This window comes from Molothrus aeneus, chromosome 12 (assembly GCF_037042795.1).
Source record: "Molothrus aeneus isolate 106 chromosome 12, BPBGC_Maene_1.0, whole genome shotgun sequence".
Classification (NCBI taxonomy): Eukaryota; Metazoa; Chordata; class Aves; order Passeriformes; family Icteridae; genus Molothrus; species Molothrus aeneus.
Window position 1 is genome coordinate 6,140,851 of NC_089657.1, and position 14,150 is coordinate 6,155,000.

The 14,150-nt window shown below is 47.7% G+C and overlaps 1 protein-coding gene across 8 annotated transcripts in view; it reads left to right on the top strand.

The window, feature by feature from the left end:
• The first annotated feature begins 646 nt into the window (after positions 1-646).
• Positions 647-14,150, top strand: part of MAGI1 (membrane associated guanylate kinase, WW and PDZ domain containing 1) — a 338,177-nt gene continuing 324,673 nt past the window's right edge. For all 8 annotated transcript variants that reach the window (XM_066558206.1, XM_066558201.1, XM_066558207.1 and 5 more), the window contains exon 1: positions 647-932. In XM_066558206.1, the coding sequence (XP_066414303.1) occupies positions 647-932 (286 nt within the window). The remainder of the gene's footprint in view (positions 933-14,150) is intronic.

A 14,150-nucleotide genomic window follows, 5' to 3' on the forward strand; every position in this document is an offset into this window, starting at 1 on the left:
TCCTAGAAATCCTCCCGGGAAAGCAAAGATCTGCCGTCCCCCGTCCCCTGGAGCATCTCCGGGGGCGCGGGGCAGAGCAAAGACGATTCCAGCCGGGGGCTTCACCCTCTCCCCGGCCCGGGGGGCGCGGGCACGGGCTCCTCCCTCGGGCAAAGTTGTCGGTGGGCGCGGGGAGGAGCCGGGCCCGCACGTGGGTTGGGGGGGCCGCGCCGGCCGGGCCGTGCCGGGGGCGGGGAGCGGGCGGGGGCCGGGCCGTGCCGGGGCGGGCCGTGCCAGGGCGCCTGCGCCGGCGGCGCGGAGCGCGGCGGAGCGGGACGGACCGAACTGGAACAAAACAAACGGCGCTTTGTATCGCCCGAAAGGCTCCGCGCCCCGCGCAGCTCCCGCGGAGAGGGGCGGCAACACCGCGCGCCTGCCGGATTTGCTTTTTCAGCGCTTTTAAATTATTTTTAATTTTATTTAATTTTTTTCTTTTTTTCTTAATAAGAGGGGAGAGGGGACGGCGCGGAGGGGCGGGCGGGAGGCGGTGCGCGCCCTCCGCGGGCGCGGGGCCGTGCGGGCGGTGATGGCCTGAGCGGGCGGTGGCTCCGCGCCCCCTGCGCACCTGCCGAGCGCGCTCCGCGGGCGCGGAGGGACGCGCAGCGCCATGTCGCGGGTGGTGCAGAAGAAGAACCACTGGTCCAGCCGGGTGCGGCAGTGCGCGCTGACCCGCGGGCCCGGCGGGCAGCTGGGCTTCGCCCTGCTCGGCGGCGCGGAGCACGGCGAGTTCCCGTACGCGGGCGCGGCGGCGGGGGACGGCGAGGCGGCGCTGAGCGAGGGCGAGCTGCTGCTGGAGGTGCAGGGGGTCCGCGTGTCGGGGCTGCCGCGCTACGACGTGCTGGAAGTGATCCGGAGCTGCAAGGACCCCATCGTGGTGAAAGCCGTCCGACAAGGTGCGAGGGGAACGCGGCGGGACGGGGGGAACTCGCTCCGCGCTTCCCGCGGGGCTGCGGGGCTGGGTGGCCACGGGCGAGCGCGGTGCCGGGGGTGGCGAGCATCAGCCCCGCGGGACAGCGCGGGGCCCGACAGTGGCAGCCACGCGTGTGCGCACCTTCGGCGAGGGCACTGATGATGCACGGGCACCTCCTGGTCCGGAGCCGGCTGCAGCCGCTCCGCAGTCCTTGCCCTGCGCTAAGCGCAGCGAGCAATTGCGTGAGACTTTCCCAAAGGCACCGCGGAGCCGCCAGCGCTCCCTGCGGGGAACCCGCGCTTGTCCGGGGCAGCTCGGTGTCCCGCTGACCCTCGGAGAGGCTGAGGGAGCTTCGCTGCTGCGGGAATGGGGCAGGGATCCCCTTCTCCAGCAGCTGAGCATCCTTTGGAGCTGCTGAGTGATGAGTGGAGTCTTGTTCTGAAAGTGCAGCGTGTGTTTGCCGGCTGCCAGCGTGGGAAGAAAAAGCTTGGACTCTCCCGCATCTTCCCTCTCTGGCTGAAAGGCTGCTCAGATTTACCTTTCTTCCCCCTGGTTTGCCCTAGGTGAGGGTACATCCGTGCTGCCAGCCCTGCAGCTCACAGCTGAAGGAACAGGCAGGTAGCTCTCCTGTTTGGCTGAGGAAGAGGGTAGGAAGAGTCCTCCCATGCTGGATTAAAAAGATGCCACTTCACATCCGTGTACACTCCACAGTCGCTCAACAGGTTAGCTAACAGGCCTGGCTAATGGGCTTGTGATTTCCAGGACAGGACTTGAATTTAGTGCCAAGAAGCTGTTGGTGCTGCCGCAGCCACCGAGGCTGGTCGGACGGGCAGGAGCAGCAGCACTGCAGCTGGACAGCCGGAGGTGTGAGAGGTGAGGGAGCTCCCCGAGGTCAGCTCCAAGTGCTGGAAGGAAGGGAAGTTTTCTTCGTGTTGCCCAAGAGATTCCTTAGGGGAAGGTTTATTTGTCATCCAGACGTGTGCATCCTTAAGGTGGGGATTTCACTCTGGCTTGTGGTGCGAGGGGTTTTTTTCCCTGTACTTCGTTCTACCCAGCTGGTAGCTGCAGACAGAATTTCTGGCCAGCTGGCAGGACTGTCACCTGAAGTCTTGTCCCTGGGCTCACCGATGAGCTGAGATGAAGGGCTGCAGGCACTTGTTTCATCCTTGGAAGCTCCGGAGCCAGAGCAGATGCCAGCGATGGTGTCGGAGAGGAGCTGAGCTTGTGCACTGCCCCTCCACCCCCTGCCCCGGAGCTGAGCCACCACAGCTCAGGGACTTGTGAGTCCCTTCCAGGACTCAGTAGCAATATTCCAGCAAACACTGTCAAACTCCCAAAATATCCATTTTTTGTTAAACAAATGCCTGTTTTTCCTGCTGCCTTCACTTCACTGGGAAGTGGTGAGGGAAATTCAGCCTGCTGGTTTCCCTGCCCAAGTGGGAGGGGGAGAAAAGCACGAAGAAAAGTATGAGGAAATTAGGCAGAGGTTTTTTTACATACTGATTGTTTTAGCAGAAGTATTAAAATACAGCTTGTGGTGTTGCAATGTGACCGGTGTTGGTGGGTGAAGGAAGGTGTGTATAAAACCCTTCCCAACCAAACAATTTGTGATCAAACTTTTTGTTGTTTTGGAAACATGAGTTAGTATAAATAAAACATGTCCTGGGAATAAACTGCACATGACAGAACTTGGTGGTAAATGTGTCTCAGCTTCAGGATATGGTCAAAAGAATGGGCAGAGAGCTGAGTTTTAGTGTGTTGGTTGGGTTTACCTGGAAAGTGGGAGGAAAGGGTTCAAAACCCATCTGTGAGTCAGGGCAGGCACTTAAACCTTGGACTGTTCCCATCTAGAGCTGAGAACCAAGCCCTTGGTTACTGTGGGGTTGTAGTTTCTTTTCTTTTTTTTTTTTCTCCATATTTTTAAGAAATGCTTTATTAGCCAAGAATGTGGAATAGAAATAAATATTTGGTTTTTAGATCACTAAATATTTTTGTGGTCTGGAAAGACTGTCAATGGTAGCCTGGCATCTGCACGCTGCTCTTTGCAAAGCACAGCTCTCCCTCATGTATCAGAATCAGAAGCATGGAAAAGGAGAGTATTTTAATTAAAATTCATTACTTCTGTGTTGATTAAAAATCTGATTATGGGAATGGCAGCTGTCATTCAACAGGAAAAGTGTGGCACTAGAGCAGGCAGCCGAGGAGTGTGCAGATAAGATTGTAAACATGTTTTTACATAGTTATCCAGATTTTTTTAAGTAGTAACTTTTTACAAAGTTACCCAGATTTTCCTCCTCCTCGCAGTTCTTAGTTCCTAACTGATTGGTGCTGAAGTGCTGGGGCAATATTAGCCTGGAAATGTATACATTTTATTGCCTGTCTGTTTTGTATGACATTTACAAGGCTGGAAAAACAGGAAATTTACTATAAGTCAGTCATCTGCAAGCATGAGCAGGAAAATAACAGTTCTGACCTTGCACTTGGTGAAAGAGACGAGGATGGAAATGGAGGTGGAATAGGCTGTGCGTGGGCTTTGTCAATTGACCAGAGTTTGGTAACTTACAGGTTCACTTGCAACATTTTTTTTCCTTGCTTTTGTGAGTGGTAAGTTTGAAAAGTACGTACAAAAAGGAGGAGCCTCTGTGAAATCTCTTAATGGAAATTAATTGATATTTAATACTGGTCATATGGGATTTATTGGTCCTTTGCTTACCCTGGGAGGAAGAGTGAAGAAGGCTAAAGAACTTGGGTGGAGCTTTCCCTTCCTTTTCCCCTTATGCCCCCTTTTTTGCTGTGACATTTGAGAATAAAACTGTGCCATTGTAGTTGCCTGTTTTGGGGGAGAGAGAGGAAGAATCTTGCTGCCATGTATCTTAGTAACTTTCAGAACTGTCAAATGTGTGAAAAAACCTCAGTTAACATGTAGTGCTTTTATGACTGACTGTTTCCATCTTACATCTGTGCCTACGTTCTGATGAAATTGGCAATTAACTTCTGTGGAGTTAATAAATGCATTTTTATTATTACTTGGTCATAGAGTATGGAATTAATAGATTGAATTATAGGAGCAGTGGTCACATATTCTAGTCTAAAGCTGGCATTGCCTTAACATAGGGATTTCCCAGCTGTACTGTGAATATTGTAACTTCCTTGAATACCTTTCACATTTGTCAAAATAGCTCACTTTGATAAATTGATAATTGATTGCATTGGATAGATCTGTTATAAAACCAGGCACACAATTTCTTCTCATGGATCTTGGTTAACAGAGTCTAGCATAAGAGGAGAGAAGTTTGTTGTGCCATCCTCCAAAAGAGAAGAATTAAGACTGTATCTGTAAAAAATAGACCACGTTTGTTTGAGGCAGGGTATCTGGGTTTTCATTCTCCCTCAGTGAGAGATTTCCAGGTTTTTTCTTGCTCCCTGGTTCGATGACCTGTGCCAAACCACACCAAGCCAGATGCTTGGTACGGGAAACTGTCAAAATTAATATGCTTGTAAATTAAATTGGTTTTTCAGTTCTCATTTCAACGCTTTGCTTCCCTAAAAAAGTCTCAGAATCCCAAGCTCCTAAAGACCTATTGCTTTGAAACCAGGAGGTGCTGAGAGCAGTTTATGCAATTATTAATTTTGGTAGGACTTTGCAGCTGGGATGATCCCACGGTAGGGAGGAGTCGTGTGCTTGTGGGGCTTTTTTTAGCCCTGTACAGGGCAGACAGGAGCAGGCATGATCCCAAGCAGAAACAGTCACTGTTTACCCAGTGCTATCGGCTGCATTTGTTTCTTTTCAAACATTAACTTGACCCTAAGATAAATCCTGAAATTCAGTGCAGTTACTCAATGCTTCAATGTCAGGCTGGCATCTGCTGTACATGAGATGTTAAACTCAGTTACATAAATTCATGTGAACAAGACCAGCCTCTTTCAAAAAGTTTCCATGAGCTGGTATTTGAGTATTTTCCTTTTATTTTCCTGAGAGAGCTTGTGAGACAATTTCTGTTTGTTATTTTGGGATTTTTTGGTAAAACATTTATTAAAAAAAAGAAGGAAGAGCTGATGCATCAGTGGATTGCTGTGTGTTTGGTGGTTTAGCACACACGGGGAAGCAGAGTGTCACTTTGTGAGTGGTGATGCTGAACATCCCGTGCTCAGTGCCCAAGCCTGGCTCTGCAGCATCGCAGCAGTGAGTGTGGAGCAGGGCTTGGGGGTGCTGTGCTGGGCCAGGGAAGGGAGAGGCTGTTTAGAGAGTGACCTCTTGCTGTTCCCAGTTTACCTCTGCAGCATCACACACGAGCACCAGAAAGTGTTTTCCTTCTAGTCTCTGCTAGCTCAGTGCCAGTGAATTCTCTCAGTCATTTTTCCATCTGACCCAAATTCTTTTTGGACCCAGGTGGGTTTCAAGTGGAGAGAAAGAAGTGTTGCCATCTGAAAACCTCAGAGATGTTCTTGTGTTCTTGATTTATAAAGCCTGTTTTCAACTCTGACAACTGGAGTAGTTGTGAATGAAATGTAAAATAAAAAAAGGCAGAATCTCTTCTTCTCTCACTTGGAGCATATTTTGCTACAAATCATTAGTCTTATTTCTTTACAGAAGTACTGCACTTAGCAGTCATGAAATGTGTATATCTTGTATTAAAATACTGCCTTGAGCAAGACCTTATCTTTACTGTGCCTGAATTTACAGTGCAGAACTTGCCAGCATTTAGAAGTTGATCCTGCTTGTGGCAGAGCAGTCATCCATCCTCTCCAGCCACGGAGTAGCACCCCAGAGATTGGCAAAAGAGCCCAAGAGCCACATTGTGCCTGTTATAAAAAATTCCAGGAGTTAATGTGATGCTTTTCATGGCATGAAAGGGGGCTATGCTTTCCACAATAAAGTTAATCTTTCCACCCATTGAGATGGGACTCCTGGCTCCCACTTTATGGCCAGTCAGATCACAGAGCAATTAAATCACAATTATGGTCTAATTATGAGCAGTCATTCAACACCACTGCAAAATAAGATGTTAACACCATCCTGCGTGTTGTTCCATGTGTTTAAGACCAAGTTACAACTCCTGCATGAGTGAATTATTGACCTGCTATCATGAAATTTAAGATTCATCTTCCATGTTAGAAATGTAAGAATTTTTTTTTTCCTAACAGGTTTGAAAGCCAAACCAGCAGTAGCTCCTTGCATTCCTGGCTTTGGGATTGTCATTTTCTCCTGGTTCAGCTCAGGCTGTGATCATTCATGCATCTCTTCTGGCTGTTCCTGTATCTCTTGATCTGATGGCTGAGAAACACACTTGCTCCTTTGGCAGTGTGTGCGTGCACAGGGAAACATTTGCCCCAGGGCAGCTGCATTAAGGTGTAAAGATATTCAGAGCAGCACTTTTGTGGCTGTGCAGAACTGATGATTTGAGCCCTCTCTCATTAGATTTCAGCGTGGCTCAGTTTGAAGTAATGTGGAAGCTGGGAAGATGCTGCTGCCTCAAGGGCTCTTTTCTATTGCAATAGCAGGGTCTGGGCTGTGGGCAAGGACAGGATCTTTGGGACCTCTCCTGAGGTTTTTAGAAATAATTGGCCACGTTTTTTATTTGCATTCCTTTGCTTAGCTCCAGACACGAGCTATGCCTTCTAGTTATTTCAGGTGTTTGTATTTTTTTTTTCACACTTCCTCTGACTTTGACTGGAACTTGTAAATCAAAGCATTTGGTTTTGATCTTTGTGTGCTGCAAGTGACTTAAATTTCTTGGTGAAAAGCACAGAGTAGTGGTTCTGTAAGAGCAAGTGCCATGAATTTATAGAAGGACTATGAAGAATTTGTGGTAAAATGCTAGCTGAAGGTGTAGGGATCTTTGCTGTGAGCACTCAGTGGTACTTGGAGGGCTGGTCCTCACATTCTGCATCCTGTCTGAGCTCCTTCCAGCTCCATGTCCCAATTCCTGCAGCAGCAAAATGCAGATTTTGCTGGTCCATATTTCTCCAGGGTTTTTCTCTAGCTCAGCTGTGGAAAAGATTTATTTTTGCCTTTTAGAAAGCGAGCATGAAGTGACCTTTTTGCACCAAGGGCACAGGGCTGGGTCACCCCCTGTGATCCCTGGAGATCCTCTCTGCTCCCTTGTCACCGGGGGCATCTCCTGCAGGATGGGGACAGCAGCAGCTCCTGAGTGACAGCACTGCTGAGCCTGCAGGAGCAGCTCCTGCAGAAACACCATTTTCACCACCAGCATCAATTCCTCTGTCTCTCTGGACCCTTGGTGTTTTGTTTGCTCAGTGTAGCCGTGGTGTGACAGGCAGGGGCTCAGAGCTGGCAGCCCAGGAGACCCACAGCATCAGATGGCTGAAGGTTGGGGCTTCCTGCAAGGATCTGGTGTTGGGAAACAGGCATAAACCTAGGCTGTCATCCAGATTCTGTTATCTGCTGATCTGAGAGAGAGCTGTGGAAGAGGCTGCTGCTTCCAGAGCAGTTTGGCAGCTTTTGCATTGCACTGGTATGTTGGCAGATTGGGATGTTTATTTTTTTTCCCCCCTTAATTGTAATTTTTTGCTTTTCCTTCTGAACCAAATAGGTGGGCCAGCATCTCCCTTGGCCCTGCAGGAGCAGTGTGGCTCAGGGTAAATGGGATATTTTTGTTGAGATCCACCCTTCAGTTTCCAAAGGTCACACACTCCATCCACGCTTCCTCCTGCGACATTTTAAATTGTTTCCAGAACTATTCCACTGCTCCAAGCAGGAATGATGGCATCATGCTCTCTCTTAGTCCTCAGCCCTGACTCTGGCATCATTTTGTGTTAGTAATATTATTTTATTTTAATTTATTTTGTGTTAGTAAAATAAATAAGAAATAAATAAATATTATTTAAACCTTTTTTAGTAATATTATTTTAGTAATATTTAATTACTAATTAAATTACTAATTTTTAGTAGTATTATTTAAACCTAATTGTTTTGTCTTAGTAATATTATTTAAACCTGCAGATTTTTTTTATGTGCCCCTAGTAGACCTTGGAGAAACAAAACAGTTTTTCCTTCAGGTCCTGATGTTTTGGGTTACATTTTTACACACTTGGCTTTTGGCTAAAGACAGTTCCAGTTTTTATGGTTGTGAGGGTTTGTGTCGTAACTTAAAAGAAAATTAAGGTTTTAAAAATATTTATTGAATTTCATTAACTGTCCCTTATTAGACTAAACAATAATGCTCACTACACAGTGTGAAAATAATGCAAAGTGCCCTGTCTTCATAATGGAAGAGGAAATCAAAACAAACAAAGCCTTTGGGATGACTTGCAAAGTGGAACAGATGCCCTTACAATTGCGAGGCATTTGAATAAGGAATCAGTTTTGCATGGTTTGCTAATCCCTCAGTAAAGAGTTCATTGTCTTGGATTACACATCTGTAATTTTGGAGCCCTCAAGTCAGTGTCTCAGTACAATTAGAGTGGGAAGAAACTGACTTCTTTCTTCATATCCTTAATCTCTGCCTTGTTTTTTTTAAGAGGAAAACCTCAACTCTGGGTTTTTCATTTAGTTGTTAACAAAAAGCCTTTGAAAAAGAAGCTGCCTAAAATCCAGCCACTCCCTCAACACCAACAAAGCTGGGCAGATATTGTGTGCTTTAAAAAAACCCCAACTTTGATGTTCAACCTGTCTTATTCCAGTGGTACAGATCCTGCACCAAGTGGGTGTTAGACCAGGCTGATGACAGACTCAGATGTCTCAGAGGCTTTTGGGTGAATAAGAGAGGAGAGTTCCCAAACAGGCTGAACTGGACAGGTGGGGACCTGGGCTGCAGAATAACTGCAAAATGGCTTTTCTTAAAAATAGCAAGGAACATGCCCATCCTCCTCCTTTCCCAAAGGCTCAGTTACAGCTCCCAATTAGCAATTTAAACAGCAGGGGTACAGGTGGAGGTTCCTGAGCCTTGGAGCAATTCCCTGCAGCCCTGTGGGAAGCCAGGGGTGGCTGGAGCAGAGGTGGAGCAGCAGCAGATACACAAAAGATACCCAAAGCTTTGGGTTGGGGAAGAGTTCCCCTGTTCTCTAGTGGAGTTGTCCATGCTGAGGCTGTCCCTAAAAACAACATCCTGAGTGTTTTCTGCAGCACCAGCCAGGAGCAGGGCTCTTTCCAGCTGGTGACAGCCCCACAGCAGCCCATCATCTTGTTCTGGCCCTTACAGGAGAGCTGGAGAGGGACTCTTTACAAAGGTGGGCAGTGGTAAGATAAGGGGGAATGACTTCAATGCCCCTGGAAAAGGGCAGGGTTAGGTGAGACACAAAGAAGAAATTCTTTGCTGACTGGATGAGGGTGGGCAGGCCCTGGCACAGGTGCCCAGAGCAGCTGTGGCTGCCCCTGGATCCCTGGCAGTGCCCAAGGCCAGCTTGGACATTTGGGCTTGGAGCAGCCTGGGACAGTGGGAGGTGTCCCTGCCATGGCAGGGGGTGTCAGAAATGAAGGATCTTCAAGGTCCCTTCCAACTGAAACCATTCTGTGACTCTGTGGTGCAGATTTGCTGTTGAATTTTCTGCTAGGATGTGGTGTCTACAATATCTCCTGCTGCTCCAGGACAGTGTGTGGCTCCCCTGTGTGGCACAGGGACAGTGAGGGGACACTGGGGACATGTGGCAGAGCACAGCCCTGGGGAAGCTGATCCAAGGAAGCTGGGGATGAGAAATCTGCAGTTTGGCTGAATCTGGGGACACTGCTGTCTCCAAGCCGAGTCTCCTCTTGGCAGTGCTGCTGCCTGGGGGACAGCACTGAGGACAGGACACCTGATGGGGCTTTGGCAGCCACTGGTCCAGCCCAGGCTTTGTCCTCTCCCTGTTCTGTGGGCAAAAGAGGGATTAGTCTGGTGCAAAACAAAGAATCACGTTCTTCTATTTTCCCTGGTATGCATTTTTCCTTAAACAATGAAGTGACTAATATAGAATATCTTCTCCATGTGCTCTGGTGGTGGCTTAGAGGGGCAGCAATAGCCTGACTGCATGAGCAAGTCCAGAGGTTCTGCTGCCTGCTCAGCAGGGACTCTGAGGATCACAGAATCTGCTGTTTCTGAATAAAACCAGTAGGTTGTTTACTTAGTGGGAGGGGATGGCTTGCTTTGTTGTTGTTAGATTGTCTTTGCTGGTACCCAGCAAACGCTGTGTATTTGTTTGATGTGCAAATAGCAAACTTGCTTAGCAATGGTATACAGTGTTTTGTTAACTTGTGTATAGCCTGTGTGCACTGTGGGGTCCTCCCTGTCACCTGCTGTCTGCTTTTATTAATCAAACTGGTTCCAAGTGGAGATCTGAGCTGCCAAATGCTTTTATACATGTCCTGTGGCTTTCCTTCTAATTTTTTTTTTTTAATGAAGAGATATGGGCATGCTGAGATTGTTCCCCCAATTTCATGTGGAGCTATTTTTGTCTGGACTAAGCTCCAGTCTGTAAATCCCTCACGGTGCAGGAAGCTTTGTTTGCTCCAGGTGGAGTGAGGCAATTAAACCCCCACTGTCTGTCTCTGGCTTTCGTGGGAGGCGTGGAGCTGCTCTGGGCAAAATCCAGATGGGCACTGAGGATATCAGGGCTGTGCTGGTCCAAGGGTTGGCTACTCAGTGAGGTTACATAGAGGGGAAAATTTTATATCTGCACACAGCCTGCACCCAGTCCAAGAGGAGGAGCTTGTGAAAATATTGTGTCACCCATCAAAATAGTTTGAATTCTTGGGTGAGACTCTGGGAATACATGATGGTGTGTATTTATGAATATAAATATAATTAACTTTTTCACTTTAGCATCCCTATTGTCAAATGCTGCTTCAGTGAAAAGTTCCACAATGTCCTTTTCTTCACTCTTAATTTTCCTTTAAAATGGAAACTAATCCTATGATTTCAGCAGCTCAGGTTGCTGCACAGCCAGTGCCATGGATTTCACCACAAGTGCTAAAATTCATTGTTGGCACAGCTCTTTGGAAGCTGAAAAGGAAGAGTATGAAACCACCACCATTCTGGCTAGGAGCAGTTCCCATGCCCATTATTTCATCACGAGATGCAGGAGCAGCCTCTGCTCCTGTAGAAACATTGAAAATCATTATTGTGGTGATGCTGTGGTGAAACTGTTTCAGTGATCCTTGTCCTGTAAATCATCTGCAGGAACATGCTGGTTTTGAGAGGTGGTTTGCTCATGAGACCTCAGTGGCTTTCAGGTTCCATGATGCAGCTGCTGAAGAAGATCCAGATTCCCTTTTCCTGACCAGCACTGGGGGCAGCTGCTACCCAGACCTTGGTCTGGCCCCTGTGAGTCACTGCAGGCGTGCAGGAGGGAAATCCAGAGTACAGCTGTAAACTGCACCTGGGAAAGGTGCCCAGTTTCACTGTGCACAGAGGCCTCTGGCATGTTAAAGGCCATAAAATGGCATTGAGCTGCCTCATTCCAGGGGCAGGTGGCAGTTACACTTTAACACAGGGTCATTCCTCTGTGAGCATGGGAAATGTGGCCAATACCTGGATGCATGATGTCAGTTTGTCAGGAATGATGAGTTTGGGGTTCTCTTGGGCCAGGCAGGACATGGACCTGAGAGTTGTCCCTGCCTGGCACAAGGAGAAAAATGAGGGCTCTGGAGAGCTCAGTGATGAGTGGAGCACAGAGGCTGAGTGGCTCAGTTGGGGTGTTTGAGACAAGGGCATGGACCCACAAATCTTGGCTCCCTCTTGCTGTGCTGTGGGGCTCTGCTGCTTCCCAGATCCTCATTAAAACAGGGGAGAAGGGTGAATTGCCTCATCTGGAACAGCTCCCTTGCTGCCAATTGCCAGGTTGTCCTGCTCAGATGGAGCTTTGCCACAACAGTGTTTCCATAAAATGCCCTATAGTTTGTTCATTTTTTTTTTTTTTTAATTTTTGCTTATAAAACCTGTAAAAGGCTGAAATTTTTATCTGCAAAAGAGATGGATTAGGGACTAGCCAAGGCTACTTTTCCATTTATTTTTGTTTTCTGTTGCCAATTTTCCAGTTGTATTAGCTGATGCTAGAAATACCCACGTATCAGTTTTTCCAGGAGCTAAATACAAAGAGGGTTTTTTTACATAGTTCTGAGCTGGGATAGGATATCTTGGTCATATTGCAGACTGGCAAATTCGGATGTGCTGAAGTTGTTGCACATGAGAAAAGCCCCAGTAAAAATGAGAGTGCTCAAATTTAAGCATGTGCTAACGTAACACATTGCAGAGGGCTTTTTGTATCTTGTCTGTGAAAGATGCTATAATCAGCACTGAGGCTTGCCTAAACCAGTGTGGAAATTGCTGTTTGCCTAAAAAGCCGGGCAAGTTGTCACAATCCCAACATTAAAAGGCTGCAGAGGATTAACCAAAACCTATTTCCAATTGATTTAGTGCAGCTGATGTGCAGCTCTGCCTGCTCAGCTGCGTCCTGCCAGGACCGTGGTGCTTTGAGCTGCTCTGAGTCCCCAGACCAAGCGGGTGAGCTGGCACTGCATCCTGCTGTAGTGGCTCTGCTTGCTGTCCCCTGGGGGATGCTGAGCAAACAAGGGAGCCCTGGCTCCCAACTCTCAGGTTTTGTGTTGCTGGAATGGCTCCCAAGGTATTAAAAAGTCTTTTTTCCCAGCCCCGCGCTTGAAGAAGGGGTTGGGATTCCTCATCTCTGGTTCTCAAGGTTGTTTATTTTCTCTTATCTAATACATTCTTTTTTTTTCTGACCTGTGGAGGTCTGTCCAGCAAGTTGGGTTGAGGCACACACTGACTGCCCTTGGGGTGGTGTTAGTTTTTTATACTAAGAACGACATGTATTTTATTTACAATAATTTTCCAATACCTATCACCTATGTTAGTCTGTCTCTAAATCAATCCAGAAGTGCCACCATCACAGCAGAAGATGGAGGGCAAGAAGAAGCACAAGAAGAAAGACAGGACATGCCCAGATTCCTCCATCTTTTCTCTTGAACCCCCATTCTAAATCCCCAAAATTCTACTTTTTCACCCTGTGACAAATTCACTATCATTCTGCTCAAACCCTTGTGGCTTGTAAATCCTCACACAAAGCTGGTAGTTGTTTCCATAGGTTAAAATTGAAGGCACAGGTGTCTTTGACTCTGTGCAGGGGTCTTGAGCCCTCCAGGGCAGCCAGAGGAATGTCCTGGGTTCTGACACACAGGCTGGCTCCTCACAGTTTGCTTTTATTCACTGATTCTCCTCACAGTTTGCTTTTATTCCCTGTATTCTCCTCACAATTTGCTTTTATTCCCTGTATTCTCCTCACAGTTTGCTTTTATTTGCAGTATCCTTCTCCCCCTGGGCAGTGGCTGCCCGGATGGGATCTCACCCCTGGCAGGGAGCACCAGCATTTTCCACGGTGCACTTGAGTTGGCAGGGAAGGTTCCATCAGCTGCCTGGCTGGAGCCTGGCTCAGGATGTGCTGGATACAATAATTCCTTGGTGGATTTCTGACAAAAGAGTGTTTCTGCTGCCTGCAGCACCTCCTGCCCTCCAGGCCCTGGGTGTGTGCTCAACAGGAAGGTTCCAAACTTTCCTTCATAAAGCTAGGGACTTTTTTAACAGACTTAATTCAAGCTGGTGTTCCTCTTTTCCTGTATTAGTTGCAGGTGGAGGTAGATTTTACAAATAATGGGTGACTTTTGATGCTGTTCTGCTCTGGCCGCTCCATTTTTGTAAACCTCAAGCATCTTCCAGCAACCTGTGGGCTTTGTCAAGCAGAGCCTGCTCCTCCCTGAGCTCTGGCTGAGGAAAGGCTTCCCAGCTGATAGCAAGGCCAACTGATAAACAAAATTTCATCAAGGCCTCCAGAGGACAGAGCTTTCAAGTACTGGGACACAGCAGCAGCACTGCTGAATGCTGACAGCTGTGTGAGCTGGTGGCAGGAACAGCAGTGAATATTTATTGTGTGCTTATTTCTCCTCAGAGTCCCTGATGTAGAAGAGACTTCAGCATTATGGTCCATTGTAGTGGATCATGTCCAGAGGACTTTTTGCCATAAAAACATTGTTTCTAGCTCAGGTGTAGCTAAAAGGTGCTCTCAGCCTCAGGTTCTCCTTCAGCTGGTATTGATGCCTTGTTGTACCCAGGTGAGCTTTAAGTTGTAACATTTACAGGAAATGTGGCTGAAGCTTCCCCCTCTTGGAGGTAAAGATGCAATATTTGCATTTCTCAGCACTGGCTCTCATAGCTGCCTTGGAATCAAGTTTAAAAAAATGACAGAATGGTAAATG